Below are 23,826 nucleotides of genomic sequence, written 5' to 3' on the forward strand. Positions count from 1 at the left end.
CTCCAATTGCACCTCAATTTTTCGCGCCATATCCTGGGCGTCTTCGACAGAGAATAGTCGATGCAAAGAAACCCGATCCTGGATATTAAGTCGTAAACCATTAATGTACCTAGCAGTTTGTTATGCCTCGAACTCATCCAGGTTATTGCGAGCGGAGAGTCGAAGGAACTCTTCCGTATAAGCTTGGACCGATCTATTCAATTGTCGGCAATTCTGGAATTGTTGAAACAACAGTTGCTCATAGTCCGTTGGGAGGAACCTCTTCTTCAACTTCTGTTTCATCTGGCCCCATGATCGAATAGGAGCCTTGCCTTGTCAACGTCGCGTCAATTGAGTCTGTTCCCACCAAGCTGAAGCGCCACCCTTCAACTTGTACGCCACAAGTTTCACTTGGCGATCCTCGTCAATATCAATAGCGTCGAAGAATTTTTCGACCTCCCAAAGCCAGTCAAGGAAATCTTCAATATCCAAATTCCCATTAAAAGTAGGGAGATCTACCTTTAGTTGATACTGCTCAGGATCTCGTCGATAGCCCCCCTGCCGTCGATCCCCACGAACATGCTCCTCCTGGAATCCCCTGTATCGGCGACCACCACGAATCTGCATCTCCTGGAAATCATCGTCTTCGTCTTCCGTATCCTCGACATAGTGTTGACGCCTATGTCGGGGAATTCCTCCACGCCCCATAGCATCATAGCATCTTCGGGATCACGAACGACAGGAATTCGCTCGGCTGGAAGAACGCCAGGCGCATGGTTTGTGGACAAACACTGGATGGCATCAAGGATCTTTTGAAACCTCCGATCGGTTTGATCCACGAACTGATTGAACTCAGCCCGCGTAATAGGCTCGTTCTCACGGCCCTCAGCAGCGGGGAGATTGACATTCACGTTATTCACTATCGTCACAGGAGAAACCTGCTCTGATACCAAATGACGCAGAAAGAAGCGATAACTTGGAAAACCTTCTACGATTCGACTGGAATTCAATTCAATTAGATCATAATCTAAATATAAAGTTGGACGTCCTTTAATAATGATAGGACTCCTAAAGATATCCGAATTAATGAAGATAACATCAACGCAAATCAAATCAAATTTTATCTAATAAAATCAAACGAAATATTGATAATTCGAAATTGCCTAAAGTAAAAAAGTGACTGAAACTCTATCCAGACGACTTCGAAATGCTAAAATCCATCATATGTCACAGCATAGCTGTGTGTCCGAATGATACGGCCATTTCGCTTCAAGACCAATTTTGAGCGCGATCCGAGGTCGTTTTCCCCAAAATCAGAAAAACTGCCGAGAGTTTCGACGATTACGGCGATCACATTCTTCAACATAATCACAGGCTAACTGTTTTACATCATAGGTACAAGTTTGAAGTTTTTTATGTCACCAGAAAAAGTTTAGGGTAGATGAGTTACGGTGAGCATAATATGAAATTTTTGATGTAACAAAAAAACTCATGATAATTATGTCACAGTAGACATAATCTGGAGTTTTACGTGACTTTTTTCCTAATAAAAACTTAGAGTTGGAAAAATTCTCAGGTGGTGAATTGGACTTTTGAGAGTTGGTAAAAATTCCGCTATTACACCACCTTTTTCCTGGAGAGTTAAGGCCATTTCTCAAGTCTGGGGTTATTTTTGCCAAGTCCATACATAATGTCACGCCCCAGGTCAAGACCGTGGCACTCGGCCTTGGCTTGGTCGTGATCCATTTTTGTTTCGGGGATTTATATAGCAGCGTCCCGTTACGTTATTTTTTGGTTACGCACAAGCGGAAACTATTATACTCAACAACAATGACAAGAACAACAACAAGAGCTAAAAAGCATATTATACAAGCACACTTAATTTACATGATAGATGTTTATATTACAGGCCCTCTTTCCTACGGGCCTTCTCGATTATTTGTTTACATCCGGATCACGTCTGGTCCTTCACATACTATCCGCATAGCTAGGGTCATCCTAGCTTCACTACCACCGTCCCCTTCACAAAAAGCAAAAGTTAGCTTCTTCCCAAGCTCGATCGATTAGCTACGATCCTCCCGTATCCCCGTTGGGCGTGTTATCACTAGTAGCCCCGGGTGGCCCGTTGAAATCAGCAAGGGATCCCAAAAGGTCTCCATCAAACCATGCTTCATAATGATGGGGAACTAGCTCATCAACACTTTCTTGAACCCAAACTGTGGTATTACATTTACGGTATGTGATCTCAAACCCAACATCAACTATGTTAGCAACGGAAACATGCATTTCTATTGGAAGACTGTGACGAACAAGGGGTGGCAAGGCCATACCTACAAAGCTGAAAATAAAAAAAATGAGTCACACAACTCAATAAGTTAAATTCACTATGTTTCGGCTAACAGATAGCCTCGCATTGAACAAGAGAACGACCGTTACCGTTGGCTTGTCAATGGTAGATCAATAGCAAATGCTTCTTACCTTACTTATTTGCTAATTATGCCATGCGCACCAAGTAAGAAAACATCAAGCATGGTATTTACATGTTGCATGCGAAGATCGACACACGAGATTCCTTATTTCTCAACCGAAATCCATCAGTTCCTCCGGTGTTCACCGGGCATCCGACACTCCATCGGGCATCGCCTCGAAATCCATTGATGGCGGCATTGTCTCGAAATCCATCGATGACGGCATCGCCCCAAAATCCATCGGCGGCGGCAACGTCACGAAATCTATCAGTGACGGCTATGAGACCTACGCGCTAGCCAACTGCGCCACCACCCCGATGTTTCTTTGCTGCGAGAATAACCCAACTTATAATATTAACTTAAATTTAGCTTCGCAAAATTGTCGACTAGTCCGTTGCTACCCACATGACTAAAAGACTATATATCTTTAATTTTGCACTCTGTTGTTTTTTTTCCTTAGATTATTTTTCAATAAGCACACTTAACCTACGGCCATTTCCTAAATTTCCAATTTCTTGGTCGATGAACTTCTCCTTTGGAAGAATTGAAAAATATGGAAAAATGATTTACATGACTTTGGACGAAAAAGTACTTGTCGGTTTTTAGAAGGATCGAAGCAATTGCCATCACATAATAAGTGTCTTAATTTCAATTGATGAATAGCCCAAAATTTAGCTACAGAAGACAAGTCTGATGATGATCATAAAGCAGCAAACGTAGGAATACCTGGAAACAAAGAGCAGCATCAAAGGCCCCCTTAATTTACTCGATCGAGGGCCGACAGCTCGAGAACAGAAAGATCAGGGCCCTGATCTGCAAACTGTTTCGAGGCCCTAGATGCACGGTTTCTCCAATTTTCCCAGCTCTTCTCCTCTCTTTTCTCCTTTTTAAAGGGCAGAACAGCGACATTCATTTGATTATGGAAAATTAGACCATACAACGCCAATGTAAAAGAAAGAAATACGCAGGTGAACAGATGAGCGATTTTTTATTTTTTGCGTGAAAAAGAAGCAATAAAAAAAGATTTTCCCACCATCCTCGCAAGTTGCATGTAACTAGACATAAAATTAGACGGCATAAAGATATTGGAAATGATAAGTAAATTTATGATTGTCTTGTGCCTTGTTATTTATTTCTAGCGATTTATATTATTCAACCACTCCGGTTGTAGCACTATATCGCTAGAATGACATTGATGGTGTCCAGACCCAACATTTGATTATGTTCGAATGATGGGGTGAAAAAAATTGCCAATCTGTCACTATGTCCGGAAAAGGTTTTAAAAATCAAAGAACCAAATAATTTTATCACCATGGAAGTTTATTTATTAGAAAAAAAGGACATGATGCACATTGAATGTTCGGATACGTCTCCCGATCACACGAAGACTGGATTAAATTGAACTCGCTTAATGCGAAGTTGATATGCATAGTGCTTGTAAATAGAATATGGAAGCGGCTACTCCAAAAAGCTTAATCTTTAAACAAGAAGTATTATGAACTTACACATGGATTATGTCACATGGTGATATCTGAACGCGAAAAATGATCTCTTGATGGGTGGTAATGATAAAGGATCATCTCTTCTCTAGAGGTTTAAGCTATAAGTGCTAAATTGCTTGGATGGGACAGAGTTTTACGGGTAATTTTGTTTAGATATTTCAAAGATTTCGGTGCTTCGATATGGTCAAATAACATACGATTGAAATCCAAATTAATCCCAGATTCATTAGGGTCAAGAGTCAATTTCAGCATTTAGGTTTTGTCTAGAGATTGTTACTCCTTGTGTCGAAAAATAAGAGGTTGGTACGTTGGAATTTGCTGTTGCTTGGACGGACATTCCCAATTGTGTCTACAAAAAAATTCCTACAGTTTTCTCTAGAGTTAGAGGGTATATCTTGCTTTAACGAACTGTATAATTCAAACTCTTCTATTATAATTTCACTTTAACTTGGTAATTTTTTTTTTATGGATTCAATTAAGTTATCGGTCATTTGCCTTGTATCTTCATCAGGTAGATTTCTTAGGTGATGAGCATTTTCTTGCTGCATTAGTATTTCTTTTCAAATGCCGATCCCTTCACTATTAGGTAGACAAGATGATTACTATAAATTCATCTTGACAGAAATGGTTCAAAGCTTCAGACTGCTGCACAATCTAAGAAGGAATACTGTCAACTCGAGTTCGAATTACAGCAGGCCCAAGACTTGACAGTATAAGGTAGAGATATAAATGAAAGGTCCCCCATGCACGTCCCATACTTAGGAACTCATCATCTCTGCTCTCCAACGAAACCTCTCTCTCTCTCTCTCTCTCTTCATTTTCTACTCTAACATCAATCTAATGTAGGTGGTGGGCGTTTGACTAATGAGCTTGAGCGTGCACCAGACCATTTGATACATTGCCATAAATCTTTAACCCTCTGAAGTTAAACTCCTGCTAAAATAAGGAGCCAAGGGGCCACAGGAATTAAGGCAAATATGATTTCCTTTCAACCGGTGAAAGCAGATGGAAAATTGTTGACAGGAGCAATTTATGACCCTCTTCATTCTGAGGTTGTTCTCATTCAATGCCAAATTATTCTTCAGCCACCCGACCTCGGTTTCTCTCTTGTTCTGTCTCAGATTACTCTGATCTGCCTATTTATATTCTTCAATCTCTAAGTAAATCGACACTAGAGCCATCATTCCGCATTCAAGAAATTACCCTCTTAACGATTTCCCAGTCTAGGAATTTCATCCCTTTTACTTTTGGGTCCTTTTGTGGGTATTGTTGCATGATGGACCACACGTGCTACTGCTGTGCCGAGGGGTGCCGGAACCACATAGACCACCCGAGGGCCAAGCCGCTCAAGGACTTCCGGACCCTCCAGACACACTACAAGCGGAAGCACGGGTCGAAGCCCTTCGCATGCCGCAAGTGCGGCAAGCCCCTCGCCATCAAGGGGGACTGGAGGACCCACAAGAAGAACTGTAGAAAGCGCTGGCTCTGCGTCTGCGGCTCCGACTTCAAGCACAAGAGGTCGCTCAAGGACCACATCAAGTCGTTCGGCCCCGGCCACGGGCCTTTTCCTCTCGACTCGTTCGACATCGGGGTCGAGGTGTCAGGTGGATCTATAGCACCGTTCATGTCCGTCTGAGTCTTACATGCTTAAATAATATCGACTCCTCTTAGCAAGTTGAAATCGGATCGTCTCCCTGATGTATCCTCATCTTGGATTAGTCCTACGAATTATGGATTATTGCATTGTCATGCTGAAAAAATATCGCGCTCTTTAGCGAAATTAACTTCATGCAGATCAATTTAGCAGAGTTTTCTCTTGTATGGATCGGACTGTAATCTAAATCTTTTGTGCTTGATGTGAATAGCAAGGATCACCTAGAGGGGGGGGTGAATAGGTGATTTAAATAAATTCTTTACCAATTTAAAGCGGAAGTAAAAGATCAAGAACAAAGTCTGAACAACAAGCAGATTCTGATCAGACTTTGTGACAAATGTTCTTGTGAGCAGTATAAACAATATAATAAGATATTAGAGATAGAGAAAACTGCACACAAGTTTATAGTGGTTCGGCTTATAGTAAGCCTACGTCCACTCTCCCACGCTAACAGCCTACTGGCTGGATTCCACTAATCAAATCAATGAGAAGTTATAGCAAGTTGTGCCGCTTAAACCCAAGCACTTCTCCCCGAAGCTGGTGCTGCTTATACCAAGCCGATAGATCACACTATCTCACACCTAAGCACACACTTACAACACTGTCTACACCTCTCAAATGATTACACGTTTAAGCTCACGAAAGACAAGAGATTGAATCGGAGTATGCTCAGACTTTGGACTTGTTGATTCTTGATTTCGTTCTCTCCCTTCTGCTCCTCGTTGATCTCCTTTTATACTCCTCCACTTCCAAACTAGCCGTTGGAAAGTCTTCAGAGGATTATCTTCCAATATTCACCTTTGGACAGATTTGTATAAAATGGATCGATTAGCCGTTGGTTGATAAAATCTGAATCCCACTGATTCTGGTCGCCCATACAATCAGAATCTTGGTTTCCATAAGTAGAGCTTTATCCGTTGTAATGAATACTTGTCATAGTATTTGATTGTCAATCAATTATAGCCTTAGATTGAAACAATCAAAACTTTCCTTCTGTGAAATCCATACCAGATCACTAGCTGTTATGTTTCGTTCTGAATGAGTTTTGCTTCTGCGTCTGCGTCTGTTTCAGAACTTAGATTAGTGTGGGTCTTCGGTAAAGTCTGAACTTCTCATTCTGAGTTTGAACTTTCTTGTTTTGAGTCTGAACTTCTCGTTCTGAGTCTGAATCTCTTTTGCTTGAAGTTCTTTCACAATCTGAACACGAACTAGATCAAGATTGACATACGCTTTTCTTCCAAAAATAACTTCCTGAATCAAAATACTTCAAAGCATTTATCAGATTTACAAAACACTCATGGACAGTTTTGTCAACTTCAAAATCTATTGGGAATTTTCCTTAACAATCTCCCCCTTTTTGATGGTTACAAAACTTCCATGCAGATATATAGATTTTGAGATAATTTTGAAAAATATGATCAAGCATATAATGTAGCAGATATTCAAGATATCATATATGATCAGAGTAATTTGATATGAGATTTTTTTATACTCAGTTTTTGAATAAGACAAGGAGTATGACAAAATCTTAACCGTAAAAAAAATCTAAATCACAGTCTGTCTCCTTTTCTTTGAATCCAATAATCTGCATATCAAACCAAATCATATATACATATTTCTCCCCCTTTTTGTCAGCATCACAAAAAGTTATATGCATAAAATTCCTTAATGATTATGACAATATATGGAAGTATAATCACAACTCAATATTATGCATCAATTAAGTAGAATTAAACACTAAGCACATATGCATATTTACATTCTCTCCCCCTTTTTGTCATAATCAAAAAGTGATAGTAATGGAAAGGGTATCACGTAGAGAATATAAATTTAACTCTTCTTCACATACTATCTTCAAAATATATTTGGCATGAAACACAACCTTCAAAAATATCATCTTTCGCGAACATAACATATATTCAATATAGCTCATGTTCAGAAGAATCAAATATCATATATATCAACGAACACGTATGCACATAATAAATTTCACAATCTTTTTGTCATGAAAAAATGATAATATAAATAAGAGATTCGTTAATGACAAAAAGTAAGAAATACTAACCCGGATTGTGTAGAACTTAGCAAGTTCTAACATACATTACCTTTTCTTTCATAGTAATCAAGAGTGGGCAGAAATTAAATTGACTTTCATACTTGATTTACGCTCCCCCTCAATTTGATACCATTTTGAGATGATTCTCCCCCTTTCTTTTGCATTTTTCCACTTTTTGTTTTTCTCCCCCTGTCATCAAGACAACTTTTGCAAATAACTTTCATTGCAGCTTGTGCACTTTGAACAAATTGTTCTTCTCTATTTTCTTTGTAGCAGCAACATCTGCCACATTTGTTTGCATTTTGAAATTCGAGAAAGAAATTTGTTTTCTTCCATCAAGCTCGTCTCGGATTCAAATTGCATAAACTCAACAAACCTTTTGCACAAATTTGCAGTTAAAGATATAATATCTCACATAATATGTAATGCCTTTTCTTTAGCAATTAAAATAATATCAACTATTTAAACCTGAAGCAACTTATCCTTTTGTACGACGCATTAAGCGTTTGCTCATCGTGTTTTGACATGCCTCCAATAATTTGTCAGAATATTGCATAAAGGAGAAATTTTCGATCCTTCGGAAATGTTGCAGAATCTCCCCGATTGTGGGATCAAGCTTTCCAAACTTCACAAGGAAAGATTCTTTTACATCCTGCAAATACTTGTAAGAGAGATAATAATCTTTGCAAAATATAGAGAATGTCACGTACATACCTTGCTCTGATTTGCGGATCAAACTTGCTAATTAAAAAAATCTTCTAAGAATATAGCAAGTGATTCAAGATTGTAGGAATTTTCCTTAAGCGTGAATCTCATAAGCATAAAGATTATATGACATTAACGAATTTCGCAAAAGAAATGTAGCTATTTCAAGCATTAAATATATGCAATATCTTACACACATGGCAACAAATATTACCAATTTGTATCTCAACATGCATGTTCAGAATATACCTTTCCTCTTTAGAAAGAATTCATCACTTGAGATCCTTCGTTGATTGCATCATGACTTGCGTAGGTTTGCATTCATGCTCCCTTTGTATAATTGTCTGCAATAAACTCATTTCCTTTCTAGTATCCTTGTATTTGGATCCTTTCTTTTTGTTAGACGCAAAATAGGAAACTTTCATAGAAGCCCAAGGATAATTTCCCAACTCATCTCAGTAGAGTATTTAAGGGAAATATGCATAATAAAACAATATCTCGCAAAAAAAAATTCTTTCTTTGTAAGGCATGACAATATCGAAGAACACATAATGAGTCCATAAAAAAAATATTTCATTTCCAATAAGATATCAAACAATCTCTTTTATAAAATTTCATCTAAAAAAATCCATCAAAATAAACTTGACTTTTATTACGACATTTCTAACACAACCAACGATGTAAAACATGCCATTTCAATTCAAAATAAAGCAGAGCATGGAGATAAAATGTTAAGTCCAAAGAGAATTCATAGATATTTAAAGTACGTATCCAAAGCAAATTTAGAATTTGAAAAATATACCTTTACTTACCAAATTCTCTTTCCTTATTCCCTGCAAGAAAAGTAATCTCATCTTTTCTTTGGTACCCAAATCTGCTTGGGTCCTTTTTGGTTAGAAGAAGCATCAAATCTCCAATTGATTGTCTTGGATTTCTTCCAATCAGTTGGACATTGTTGCTTATAGTGATCACTTGAGTTCGAGCAATTATAATATTGAAATCCAATAGGCTTGACAAATTGCTTACCAAAATGATTTCTATAATACTGGATTGAAGGCCTGCGCTTTAATCTCTCCTTGACCTTCGGAAAGTCATTCTTGATCTTACTTTCATTTTCGAAACTGAGGCCAGATTTGTTGTAATAGGGGACCTGAATGGATAGAACATGCTCTAATGTCTTTGAGCCAAGAGCAAATTTTTTGCAAATCTTCGGAATTTCTTCCTTATAGGAATCAACTTCTTTTTGCAAAATATCCTTCTCTTCCTTGACAGAGGAATTCTTCTTTTCAAGCTCAATGATCCTTTTCTCATTCGTAATATTTTGTTGCTTCAATTTAGAGACTTCCTTTTTCAACTCGGAGATCTTCTTCAACGCATTCTCATGTTCCGTGCATAACTCTTCAAAAAGATCATCATCATCGAGAATAGGATCTGAACAAATCACCTCATCTTCTTCGGATTCGATGTCCGCCATTAAGCATAGATTTCCCTGCTCAAGGATTTCATCATCGCTGGATTCAGACTCTGTGTCACTCCACGTTTCAGCCTTTAGAGCTTTCTTCTTCTTTTCGAATTTCCCTTTCCTTTTCTTGAATAAAGGACAATTGGGTTTTATGTGACCCATTTTCCTGCACTCAAAACATATCATATCCTTACTTTCATTGTCGTCTCTGTTCTTAAAATATTTTCTTTCTCCGAATTTCTTTGTTGGCTTCTTCTCTTTGGAGTTTCCTCTCTTTCTCACAAGGTGTTGAAATCTTTTGATCAGCAACTTCATCTCCTCATCATCGTCTTCTTCATCTTCTTCAGAATCTGTCTCATCAGAATCAATGTTAGATTTTAACGCAATTGACTTTTTACCTCTGGATTCATTTTCCTCATTTAGTTGTTTAGTCTCATATGATTGAAGAGTTCCAATTAGCTCATTCACTGATAGAGGCATGATCCTTTGAGTTTCTCGAAGTGATGTTTTGATATTATCCCACTGCTTTGACAGTCCTCTCAAAAGTTTGTTGACTTTCATCGCATCTAAGACTGGTTGTCCTTGATATGCAAGACCGTTTATTATGTCAACAAATCTGTCATACATATCAGCAACTGATTCTCCAGACTTCATTCTGAAGGATTCATATTGACCAAGTAATAGATTGATCTGAGTTTCCTTGGCTCGATCTGTTCCTTCATATGTGATGTAGAGGGTGTCCCAGATGTCCTTTGCTGATTCACAAGAAGCAATTTTCTTATACTCAACAGGTGATAAAGCACAATAAAATGAATAAATTGCTTTTGAATCTAAAACTTCTCTCTTTGTTATCTCAGTTTGAGATAATGGAGGATCTGCTGATTTGTTTTCATCTTGCTTCTCTTTTGAAGAAGACGTAGAAGGTGTAGGTTTAATTCCTCTGATGACAACATCCCATTGCATGTGATCAATTGACTTGATGAATGCTTTCATCTTATTCTTCCGGACACTATATTCCTTGCCATCGAAATATGGTGGTCTAAAAGTTGCTTTGTCCTTCAATGAGACCTGGAGCACTCAAGCTAGCCATATAGATCGTTAGCTCAGAAGTAAAACACTTCAATAACCGAACAACCTGCTCTGATACCAATTGATGTGGTTAGCAAGGATCACCTAGAAGGGGGGTGAATAGGTGATTTAAATAAATTCTTTACCAATTTAAAGCGGAAGTAAAAGATCAAGAACAAAGTCTGAACAACAAGCAGATTCTGATCAGACTTTGTGACAAATGTTCTTGTGAGCAGTATAAACAATATAATAAGATATTAGAGATAGAGAAAACTGCACACAAGTTTATAGTGGTTCGGCTTATAGTAAGCCTACGTCCACTCTCCCACGCTAATGTAGCCTACCTGGCTGGATTCCACTAATCAAATCAATGAGAAGTTACAGCAAGTTGTGCCGCTTAAACCCAAGCACTTCTCCCCGAAGCTGGTGCTGCTTATACCAAGCCGATAGATTACACTATCTCACACCTAAGCACACACTTACAACACTGTCTACACCTCTCAAATGATTACACGTTTAAGCTCACGAAAGACAAGAGATTGAATCGGAGTATGCTCAGACTTTGGACTTGTTGATTCTTGATTTCGTTCTCTCCCTTCTGCTCCTCGTTGATCTCCTTTTATACTCCTCCACTTCCAAACTAGCCGTTGGAAAGTCTTCAGAGGATTATCTTCCAATATTCACCTTTGGACAGATTTGTATAAAATGGATCGATTAGCCGTTGGTTGATAAAATCTGAATCCCGCTGATTCTGATCGCCCATACAATCGAATCTTGGTTTTCATAAGTAGAGCTTTATCGTTGTAATGAATACTTGTCATAGTATTTGATTGTCAATCAATTATAGCCTTAGATTGAAACAATCAAAACTTTCCTTATGTGAAATCCATACGATCACTAGTTATGTTTCGTTCGAATGAGTTTTGCTTCTGCGTCTGCGTCTGTTTCAGAACTTAGATTAGTGTGGGTCTTCGGTAAAGTCTGAACTTCTCATTCTGAGTTTGAACTTTCTCGTTCTGAGTCTGAACTTCTCGTTCTGAGTCTAAATCTCTTTTGCTTGAAGTTCTTTCACAATCTGAACACGAACTAGATCAAGATTGACATATGTTTTTCTTTCAAAAATAACTTCCTGAATCAAAATACTTCAAAGCATTTATCAGACTTACAAAACACTCATGGACAGTTTTGTCAACTTCAAAATCTATTGGGAATTTTCCTTAACAGTGCTAACCCTTTTTTGGAGACAAAATTCAGGGAAAGTTGAGGTCGACTCTGATGTGTGCATTAAAGATTGTTTCTAGACGAATCCCTTTAAGCCCATAAATGCACTCGGGGAAGCTGATCATGAAGTGTCCCACATTGCAGAGATCTAAATGGTGTTAAATGTAGATGGACTCTCGCTCCACCTATAAAGCCTCTTGACTTGGATTTTCTAGCATTGAATAAAATCATATCCAGAATTTCTCTTCGACGATTATGGTCTTGGGAGGGTGAAAGTGATGTCATTCAGCTATCCTGTCGTCATTTCCAATGCATATCTGAAGAAAGATAGATGTATGAAGTTGATTAGATGAACCACGTCGCGTTAGCAATATATGACTTTGGTATAAAATAGGTTACCTTAATGATTCGATCAGACACCGTAACTGGATGGGATTTGTTCGAGCGCTCTACACCGGTACTGAATTTTTCGATATCCGATGATCGGATCGTGGGATATCGAGTCTTTAAATCCCAGTTACCTAATTTTTTATGCTATTAGAAACTCCGTAGTTTTACCGGCTAGATGCAACTATTTGATAATAGAGAGACTATGAGCTTTTTGAATAATCAAGAATCCAAGATTCGAAGTGTCCAAGAAGTCGCATTTGGTTTATAAGGATGAAATACGAAAAAAGAAAGACAATGTAGGGTTCTAGTAGGACAATCTTTGGAGCTAAATGAGGACCATGGTAATCAAAATGAACTCAAATCGACCTGAGGGTGGTGATTTGTCAGCAAGTTCTAGTCAAAATCAACTAGATAAACTTCATTCGTAATGTCAAAAGATTTAGGAATAAATTGACCAAAAATTAAAAGGTTGAAAAACTGAATTGGCACAAGTGTAATAGATTTATGATTATTTTTAGTAATTGTCTCGTTATTTTTGTTACCAAGAAATGTTGCCAGAGTTTGGTCCAATGCTATCACCGGCCACATTTGCTTCGTCGTGTTAGCGCCGCTTCACGAAGAAATCAACGCGAATGTATAGTGGTGAAAGTAGGGAGAATACAATCAAAGAAAAATATCCAACCGTATTACATGCATGCCAACTGAACAGAAAGTGATGAGACTGAAGTTGGTACGGGCCTTAGATAAGGATCTAGACAGACAAGAGGACTGTCGTTCGGACACGTTCCCCGATCGCAAACAGATATCCTAACAACAAGCTTAATCTCTTCTCGGCAACAGCAACACCTTGTTGATCACCTCGTCCAAGTTCGAGAACGACGACCCGGAAGGACGCGTGGCCTCTCGCGCCATCTCCTTCCACTCCATCGCCTTCCTCTTCATCTCCTTCCCTCTCTCCCCCTCCATCAGCTCCCTCACCTGCCTCTCCACCTCGTCCCTCTTCACGTCGCCGTCGATCTCCATCCCGACACCCCATCCCTCGCAGCTGTACCGGCAGTTCGTCTGCTGGTCCGCAAAGAATGGCCAGCACGCCATTGGCACGCCGGCCGCGATGCTCTCGATTGTCGAGTTCCACCCGCTGTGGGTCAGGAACCCGCCGACCGCGGGGTGGCTCAGCACCCGCTCCTGGGGGCACCAGCTCGCCAGCAGGCTCCGCTCCCTTGTCGTGGCCGAGAACTCCGGTGGCAAGATCGCCGTGTCGCCAACAACCAAGTCGGGCCTGATGACCCACAGGAACGTCTGGCCGCTGTTCGCGAGCCCCCACGCGAACTCCACCAGCTGTGCCGGAGACATCACTGTGATGCTCCCGAAGTTCACGTACACGACCGAACCGAGCAGTTTCTAGTCAAGCCACTCGAGACAGCCCAGCTCTTCCTTCCACAGGTTGCACGCGATCGACCTGGTGTCGTTATCGGGTAGTTGCTCCGTAAGGAGATGAAGGGGGCCAAGGGTGTAGATGGGGGGGAACATGGCCTTGAGAACGTCGAGGACCTAGTGCTCTAATCGGTCGAACGTGTTGAAAACAATGGCTGAGGCTCTCTTCGCTCTCTCGTTTTCGACCAAGCAGAAGTCGACCATCAGGTCGTCCGGGTCAGTGGTTCGGATGAAGCTTGGTAAGTCTCTCAGGCGGATGTTTCTCATCCCGTGTATCCAGTCGACAATGGTGTCTAAGTACCCGTTTGTCAAGTAGCTTGCATCTACAAATTGAGAGTCGATCAATTAAACCGTGTGACCATACATGGCCATGGTTCTCATTAAGGATCCGCTTCCCTAAAAAAAGAGTTCGTTCCTATTATGTCGTTCGATGTTTATGGTGTCACGTGGCAAAGTTTGTGTTGTCAATGCATTTGTTAGACTTCGATTAGGGAAAACACGAGAAGATTGTTCGAAGGTTATAGGAAATGATTAAGTCGTAAACAATACGTAAGCTACGGAGCAAGGTTCTTCCATCTTTAAATTCTACTTTTGGCAGTCGACTTAATTAAGTACTTAACTAAGGAGAAAACTATGACATAGTTGGCTACTCGCTAATCATATAAATCAGGAACAAACAAAACTGAAGAAAATAAAAGCAAAGCAAACCGAAAAAAAGAACAAAGAAAAATTTTTAGTCGTAAAAAATTTTGATCAGTTGACATTCTAAATGAGATCACCTAAATCAGACAATTATTGATTAATGCGTACCTTTGAGTGGAGTAAGACCCTTGTCAATAAGACTGCGATACTGCGCGATGCCCATGAACGCGCACGCGCTTATCGTCCAGAACAGGACCTCCGGCACGCCGACTGCCTTGGCGGCGTCGAGCGTGAAGCTCATCCCGCCGTCCGACACCACGCAGCTCAACGGTGGGAAACCCGACGTTGCGCTCTCCTCGTTGAGCCTCTCGAGCAGGTCCTGGAAGTAAGGCAAGCACAACTTCTGCGTGGACTGGCAGAGGGCCGGGATGTCCTGGGTGGCGTCGCCATTGGAGGGCGGGAGGCCGTCCGGGATGGCGCGGAACTGGAAAGACGGGAGGTCGTCCAGGGAGGCCGGGCCGCGGGACCGCAGGAGGCGGTTGTGGTTGTACTCGGTGTTGACGAAGGTGACGTGGAAGCCCCGGTGGTGGAGGAGCTTGGCGAGGTTGAGCATGGGGCTGATGTGGCCCTGGGCTGGGTAGGGGATGCACACTGCGTGTGGCTTCTGGGTCAACTCTGTCGAACCCATCTTCTTCTTCTGGGTGTTTCGAGTGTTTTCTTTGTTTGGGTATGGAAAGAAGAGATGGCAGTGGTTATGGAGATGGTACGAGAGGTTCAGTATATTTATGGATGGGCCGGTCGACACATAATAAATGTTGCTTTGTTGATTTGTTTCATAAAAAAATTCACTATGAAACAATATTTGCATTATTTTTCTGACATCATGATGATTTAGAAATGCGAGTCCATGAAAAATCATTTCAATCAATGGAACCATCTTCTTAAATTTAGAAGAGTACAAATTTAAGATTTTTCGTGGTATTAATTCAATTTAGAAAAATAATTTCACTATTAAAAATAAAAAATGGCTTTTCAAAGTACGACTTTTCCTCCATCACCGGCAAGACCGTCCCCAATGACTGGTCCCAAGTGCTTGGCAATGGGACCCGAGGTTCCCAGTGCCGGACTTGGAGGCTGTCGGCCAAGCTCGAATCCTCGACACTCAGACCTTGGTCCCTCGATGGCCAGACCCAAGACCTTGCGCCTGAACTCAAGTTCTTGGGTCGTAGTCGAGACTTTTTGTCAAATGCGTGTCATTGCTTTCCTATAACAAATATAAAAAGAGTGACTTCCATCTTATTAGCCAAAAGCAAGCAAACACATCAAATCATTTTTCTTGAAAATATGTTATCTAAAAGTATTTTCCAGTAAAATTCATTTCCGTTAAAACAAAAAGTTAATACCATGAAAAATCTCAAACTGGTATATTTGTGATAAATTTACTCAAACTAATTTTTTGATCACGAAAAACCCTAAACTGATACAGTTATGGCAAATTTACCTAAAATTAATGTTTTGACTACCAAAAACCGCAAAATGGAATCCTTGTGACAAATTTACCCTCCGTTAAATTGGATTAATACCATGAAAAATCATAAATTGGTAAATCTGTGACAAACAGAGGGGTAAAATCTAAACCGGTACATCCGTCAACTGTCACGTGTCATCTAACTCAGCAATTTGACAGTAAAATTTAACGGAAACTAACGGAGGGTAAATTTATCACATGTGTATCAATTTGAGATTTTTTATGGTCAAAACATTAATTTGTAGTAAATTTGTCACGAATATATTGATTTTTTATTTTTTGTGATATTAACCCTAAAAAAAAAAGATTTGCCCCCATCCTCACAAGTGTCATGTTACTCGACATAAAGTTATTTGAAATGATAAGTAAATTTATAATCGTCTTGTGACTTGTTATTTAATTTCTAGATATTTATATTAAACAACAACTCTGGTTTTAGTACTATATCGTTAGACGTCATAGATCATGTTCAGATCCACAAATGTTCTCGAACATTTGATTATGTTCTAATGATGTTGCAATTAATTGCCAATCTGTCACCATGTCAGGAAAAAGGTTTCAAAAATCAGAGAATCAGTAGCCTTTTCTTTTTTTTTTTCCCTTTTACCACATTAGTTGTAACTTTCTTACTTAGCAAATCAGGTACTTTTTGACTTAATCAAATCTTTTAAGTCAAAAGTAATTATGGTGATTAGACTGCTCTTTTTAATAATTCAAGAATCTAGCGATACAGGTGCAAATGCTCAGCTAAACACCTTGCTCTTTTGACTTATATGCACATGTTAAAACGCTAAATGACATGCATGAATAGTATGGCTGTGCATAATGAGTCCTAAACTACATGTTATGGAATTAGACATACTTTAATTCAAAATGTCATCTATAAGAGATATCAATGAAATTTAGTCCTAAATGACGTGTGATTCACTAAATGTCATGCAATGTGAAGTTTATAAAAATTTATTCTCCCAATTAACTTAATCGATATGAGATTCCCTAAATAAATTTTTTTGTTCTTTTTCTTTGTTAATTAATAAAAAGACCCCTAAAGTCTACATGTTAAATGAACATGCATTATGACCAAAAAAAAATTGAACATGCAGTAATTCCTAAATGCAAGATGACATACTCTTGATAATAAAATAATGTATATATGCAATCCTAAGTTAATTAACATGTATGAATGACACAAAGATAATCATGAATTAATTCTCTAATGCAAACTATATGAAATGCTATTTGTTATTTTTATAATTATAAAAAAACGACAAATTCAAATCTAGGATTCTATGTATGACCTAATGAACTAACCATCAAATTACTATGTGACTAATAATTAAATGATGCAGTGCTGACCATTTTTTATGCTATATGCAATGCGGTAATTCATGCAATGTTACTAATAACTAAAATTATCTATATGATTTAATTACTAAAACTTAACTCCAAGAATATATGATTCTCTAAATGACACACATTATCTAATATGCATGTTTATGAGAGCAATAAACCTTAAATCTACGTGCAATCTAAATCATACATGAGAGATATTAAGGTCCGACACCTCAATATGTCATTAATTAATGCAATAAGACAATAAAATAACCTAAGGTTTTCCACTAAGTAACATGCAGTTAAAAACTATATACTAAAATAAACTACTTATAAAAATTAAACAAACCTGAACTTACTTAATTAGATTAACTGGGATGATCATGAGACTGAAACGACAAGGCAAAGAGTGCTATGGCTAGTGAGAGAAATTTGAGGGGGTGAATAGATTATAAAATAGAACTTGATAGATTTTCGCGGAATCAAGTTGATATATGCAGGAACAGTTTGATACATGCAAGAATAAGCTGCTTATATCAAGTGAGGTGTTTCTATCAAACAGTTAAAATAATGAGTAGAGAGATAAAGATATTTGCTCGTCGATTTGTAGTGGGATCACACCACCAGTACTCTTTTCAAAAGAGATTGCTCCCACAATTTCCGTAGCTTGTATCTATCCACTTTGGCTTGCGTTGATTCTTTATATAGTTGTCAATCTTCAAGTTGATCGTTGAATGATCTTTAAGATAATCAATTTAGCTGTTGTAGATTGCAATAAAATCACTAGAGATTTGGTTGCCCATACAATCAAATCTCCCGGCAATCTTGTTCTTCCGCGAAGAGAGTGGCTATATTAGAAAATAATCATTTTTCATCGCTATTATGGATAATTGATTGGAGTTCGTAATTCCATACCTGTGATTAGCTATCAAATTCCTTTAGATATGTAATAACGGTCAAAGGAATATCTGAATCTTCATTTATTATGTAATTTGACTAAGGAAGATTTTCTCAACTTGATGGCCAATCTGCCCAGTCATCGAGCTGGTAAAAAACTTGTTTATGGCATTCCATTAATTCTCCTGAATACATATGTGAATGAGACTTCCAAGGACCGGTTCATCTATTGGTTCCTCCAAGTCCTCACAAACTTCCCGTTCACTTTAACTTGTTTACCCACATGCTTTTCTCAAGGTCCTCGAGTCCTTTCACTTAGCACTAAGGCAGTTACAAAATATTAAATCATCGATTAATGCCACCTGACAAGAAATAACACATCTGCATCTATCAAACCAAACCATAAATCACAAGAGATGGTTTTGTCAATATCAAAAGTATCTTTGGAGATTTTCTCAACAAAGAGGGTAGTCGAGTTTGTATGGACCGGAGCGGGGCCACCGGTGGCGAGTTACTCCGTGAAGGAGCAACGCGGAGAATGGCCGTGAGAAGCTGGTGAGGTGGTTGTGATCAACTGCATGGACGTCAAGGCTGCGGAGGATTCGCCGGGACTGCTGGTGTGGTGAGGACTGCAATGGCGATCTCGCTAGGCGCCGCAGAGGCGGAGCGGCATGGCGGCGAAGGCTGGATATGGGAAGGAACTAGCGGAGCGCGGCGGAATAACCGTGACTGCGGAGCAATGATTGTGTTGGGGCTCTCGCGAACGTCTCGCCGAGGCCGTGGTGAGCGCAGGAGCCGTGAAGGTCGGTGTAGGGCCTCCCGGACGTGACGGCAGCGACAGAACGCTCGCCGGCACTACTGGGCGTTCGCTGACTTCACTGGAATAATTGATTTTGATGAACGGGGCAGAGAACTAGCCGGTACAGGCGAGAGGCTCGCTGGAATTGCTGGATGGGCGCCGGTAATGCTGTTAGGGCCTTGTCCAAGTCACTGAGTCCTGCAGAAACTCATCAGCGTGCCAGAGGCGCGCTGGGAGGACTGCAGACACGCCAGAGCTGCTGCTGGACAGCCAACTTGCTGAGGAATCCTACAATACAGGACCAGCATCAGATGACGATGATCGTGATTTGCAATTTAAACACCTTAACAACCAGGAGAGGAGTGAGGATGGATATGGTGTGAAGTGAGAGTGAGAGACGAATTAGTTCATTTTGTTTGACTGACGGTTAACGGCCAATCTTGAACTCAAAGTTTCGGTCATTCCGGTAATCTGTGAAACATCATTCATTTTGTTCCAAATTTAGACTGACTCCCGTCGTCTTGGAATCTTCGCTCGAGCTATTGTCTGGGATCCCGGGATTCCCACATTCTTCAAAAAAAAAAAGCGCGTTTTCTAGCTCATCGAGCTATTTTCGAACTCTCATAATGTTGGAATCTTGATTCTGCTGTCTTACCTTTTGGGTTTGGGCATATGCACCAAGAATGTTGTATTGAGCTGTCTGGAGCCTATCTTTACCGAGCCACTCGTCGAGTTCGCCTCTGACTTCCTGTGACATATGTTAGTCCTAAAATGCCAAAAAAAAAAATGAATGCAATATGAATTCCTAGTGTAAGGCAAATGCGAATTATGATATTTTTGTTTAGAGGTCTGAGTCCGATCCATAATTAATTTTTATGTAATAAATGATCACGTGGAATAACCTTTAATTTATGAACTGAAAATCCTCAAAAGAGTTTGTGATCCATTTAAGGTTAATGGAAAATGGTCCATTTAAGGTTGGTGTTAGCTAAATGCGTATTCAGATTAAACAATGGGCTTATTTTCAATCATAAGTTTGAAATCCTAGGTTAGTCAAATAAACTTTCACAAGAAGAATGCAACCGACTGAAAACGTTGAAAGTTCGAAAAACTTTTCTTTTGATAATGATTACTTTTGTTTGCGGATTACGTACGGAATGATCCATGTCTGACCTCAGCATTGCAGGTAAAATGTATATAATCTCAGCGGTCCATGGATTGCTTCACCTCATGCCCGTTGGCTCATTTAATAAGGGTCCTCTAGGCAATGAAAATTATTTTGCTTGGTGTTTTTGGTAGAAAGATGTCATCAACGAATATCTCGAAATACAAGTTAATTATATTTTATTTGGAATTATATCAATTTTCGAGCTACTGATGGTACATAATATGAGAGCAATTAGTACATTCAAAACTATGAAATTTCCCCGGTTGATTACTTAACAAGTGCATCTACGACACTCATTAACAAAATCCTAATTTTAATTATTTCTTCAAACTATTCTCCAAGGAGTACGTTGTGAAGACTTACGAACAAAAAGAGAAGAAAACAATGAGAGAAGAAACAGAGAGAAAAGAAACAGAGCTTTGGATTTACTTCACTCTAAATACAAGGAAGGTTCTCATCACTGAAAAACTACAACACGTTTTCTCTGTTCTCGTATTTATATTATACAAACTAATGCTGAAGAACCACCAAAGATCGTTTTACAGCTCATCTAATGAGGATAACAAACTAACAGAATAACAGAAGAAGAAAGTAAAGTTGTTCATTCAGTTAAATGCACAAAACAGAATAACGGTTCTGCAGTGGGAGAGTCGAACACGTGAAGCTGGTGGAAGTTTTACTGTTGACTTCATCTCTTGCCTTTCTGGTTGAATCAGCAACATCTTCATTTCTTTTCTTTGTTGAAACAGATTGAAAGTTGTTCACCATATGATTCTTAACATCCCCCCGCAAATTGGGAAGGGGTCGAAAGCCCATACCCAATTTGGTTCTGATAGTAATATGAGCCAAGCGTGACAATGATTTGGTAAAAATATCAGCAAGCTGATGAGCACTGGGAACATAACGGACACTTAGAGAGCCTGAGGAAACTTTCTCCCGAACAAAATGGAAGTCAACTTCGATGTGTTTGGTGCGAGCATGTAGAATAGGATTGGCAGTTAGAGAAATGGCAGACTTATTATCATAAAACAGAAGTGTTAGTGAGGAGAGACAAAAACCAATGTCACGTAGAACAAAGCTGATCCATGTAAGATCAGCAGTAGTAGATGCAAGTGCTCGATATTCAGCTTCTGTGGAAGAACGAGACACAGTAGGTTGCTTCTTAGCTGCCCACGAAATGAGATTAGAACCAAGATAGGTACAGAAACCAGTAGTTGAGCGTCTGATATCAACACAACCAGCCCAATCAGCATCGGAGAATCCATATAATGTCATTGAACTGTGAGAACGAATAAAAATACCAAGATGAGCGGTTCCTTTAACATAGCGAAGAACCCTTTTCAACTTATGAAAATCTCCAACCGTTGGCTGCTGCATCTTCTGACATAATAGATTTGTGGCATAGGCAAGATCAGGGCGACTTATTGTTAGATATTGAAGACCACTAACTAGACTTCTGTATTCAAGGGGATTGGCGAGTAAGAGCGCATCGTTTGTCATGATGACTGATCTTAGTGACAGAGGAGTGGAAACAGGTTTACATTCTGTCATGTTAGCTTTTGTCAGAAGATCAAGAGCATACTTGGTTTGACATAGGAAAAGATCATTAGTGGTGCGTTTGGCTTCAATCCCTAAGAAGTAATGGAGATGCTCGAGATTTTTCATGTGAAAGTGAAGACTGAGTGATTGAATCAGTTTAGTGAGTAGCTGATCTGAGTTGCCAGTCAATATAATATCATCTACATAGAGCAACAGAAGCATTGTGTCTGGTCCATCATGAAGCACAAAGAGTGAGGGATCAGTAGTGCTACAGAAGAAACCAGTTTCAAGAAGAAAATTGCTAAACTTGTCAAACCAAGCACGTGGCGCTTGACGAAGACCATATAAGGACTTCTTGAGAAGACATACAAATTGAGATTTCTGAGGATGTGTAAAACTAGGTGGCTGCTCCATATAGACTGTCTCATTTAATGTTCCATGTAAGAAAGCATTTTTAACATCAAGTTGATGTATTGGCCAGTGCTTCATTATTGCCACTGAGAGCACTATACGGATGGTGGCATGTTTGACAACAGGACTAAATGTTTCTGTAAAATCAACTCCCTCTTCTTGGTGAAACCCCTTAGCCACTAACCGAGCCTTCAATCTATCAAGACTTCCATCAGGTGCTAGCTTAGTTTTAAACGCCCATTTACATCCTATGACATTCATTTGGTTAGTTCGAGGAACTAATATCCATGTCTGATTTTCATGCAGTGCATCCGTTTCATCCTGCATTGCTTTATGCCAGCCTTCATCAGTTAAGGCTGATTTAAGCGATCGTGGTTCAAGAGAAACTTTGTATTCAGCCGGACATGCATATCGGGATTTGGCTTTACAATGCCGATTTTAGTCGAGTTTGCATAGAATGGGTAGAAAGTGTACCTTGTGAAGTTGGTGGAGTATTTTTGAGTTTGGTCGATAATAATTTCATCCGGTGTCTCGGTTGTGTGAGGAAGAACTTCTTGTTCGTCGGGACCAAATGAGTCGCGCAATTGTAAATGAGATGAATTTGATGGCATTACAACGGGATGAGATGTATTTAAGTGACCAACTTCCAAGATTCCACTATCGTGTAAATGTCCTAGATGTCCATTTGAGTGATGTTGCACTGCTCGTACTTGTAGAATCCAGAAGGTTAACTTCTTCCGCCCATTGTCGATACTGAGTAGTATACGATTGTACTGTTGTTAGTTTCCTAGTGAAAGGAAAGAAACTTTCGTCGAACGCACATGTCGACTAATGTATATACGACCATCGAGTAGGCACAAGACATCGATATCCTTTATGACGTTCACTATATCCCGTAAATACACATGTGAGTGATCGTGGATCAAATTTATGTTGTGCATATGGTTTGAGACGGGGTAACATACACATCCAAAGACTCTTAGATGTTCATATTGGGCTCTTGTTGATAAAGTTTCTTTGTAGGGTGAATGGAGTGTAACTTTGGTGTAGGAAGTATATTGACAATGTAGTTAGCTGTCATGAATGCATCGACCCAAGTATTTTAATGGAATTCTAGCATGATAGAGCATAGCTAGGCCCGGTTCAACCACATGGCGATGTTTTCTTTCGGAGATCCCATTACGTTACGGTGTATAAGGACAAGAAACACATTGTTTGATGCCACAATTCTGAAAATGAATATGAAATTTGTGGCTAGTGAATTCTCCTCCACCATCACATTGAAAAATTTTGATTCTACGATCAAATTGATTCTCTACTTGCTTCGAAACATGACAAAGATGTCATAGAAGTCCACTTCAATTTCATTGGATAAAGCCAACTATAACGGGAGAAGTTGTCCACAAAGATGAGATGGTACTTGAAATTGAAAGGAATTGACTGGTGATGGACCCCAAATATCACAATGAATCTTCTCTAAAGGAATAGTAGACACTGATTTCGATAAAGGAAATGGTAATGCAGTACTCTTGGCAACTTGGAGCTTCTACATATAGTTTGAGTTCTTGTAG

At 39.4% G+C, this 23,826-nt stretch overlaps 3 protein-coding genes across 3 annotated transcripts in view; 1 reads left to right on the top strand and 2 right to left on the bottom strand.

Moving 5' to 3' along the window:
- LOC115666649 (protein TRANSPARENT TESTA 1) overlaps positions 1–5,585 on the top strand; it is a 41,572-nt gene extending 35,987 nt beyond the window's left edge. The window contains exon 4 of the mRNA XM_056317483.1: positions 5,271–5,585. Coding sequence (XP_056173458.1) covers positions 5,271–5,585 — 315 coding nt within the window. The remainder of the gene's footprint in view (positions 1–5,270) is intronic.
- Positions 5,586–13,142: 7,557 nt separating this feature from the next.
- Positions 13,143–15,319, bottom strand: LOC130139777 (7-deoxyloganetin glucosyltransferase-like). The gene is made up of 2 exons (XM_056317474.1): positions 14,750–15,319; positions 13,143–14,262 (listed from the first exon to the last, which is right to left on the bottom strand). Exons 1-2 carry the CDS (start codon positions 15,267–15,269, stop codon positions 14,057–14,059), a joined length of 726 nt encoding a protein of 241 aa, XP_056173449.1. The 5' UTR covers positions 15,270–15,319; the 3' UTR covers positions 13,143–14,056.
- LOC130139780 (7-deoxyloganetin glucosyltransferase-like) lies at positions 13,325–13,858 on the bottom strand. Its single transcript, XM_056317484.1, has one exon. The coding sequence runs from the start codon at positions 13,856–13,858 to the stop codon at positions 13,325–13,327; it is 534 nt and encodes a 177-aa protein (XP_056173459.1).
- Positions 15,320–23,826: the final 8,507 nt, after the last annotated feature.

This window comes from Syzygium oleosum, unplaced genomic scaffold (genome assembly GCF_021117445.2).
Source record: "Syzygium oleosum isolate NSW1041296 unplaced genomic scaffold, Sole_v2.1 Sole_v2.13, whole genome shotgun sequence".
NCBI lineage: Eukaryota > Viridiplantae > Streptophyta > Magnoliopsida > Myrtales > Myrtaceae > Syzygium > Syzygium oleosum.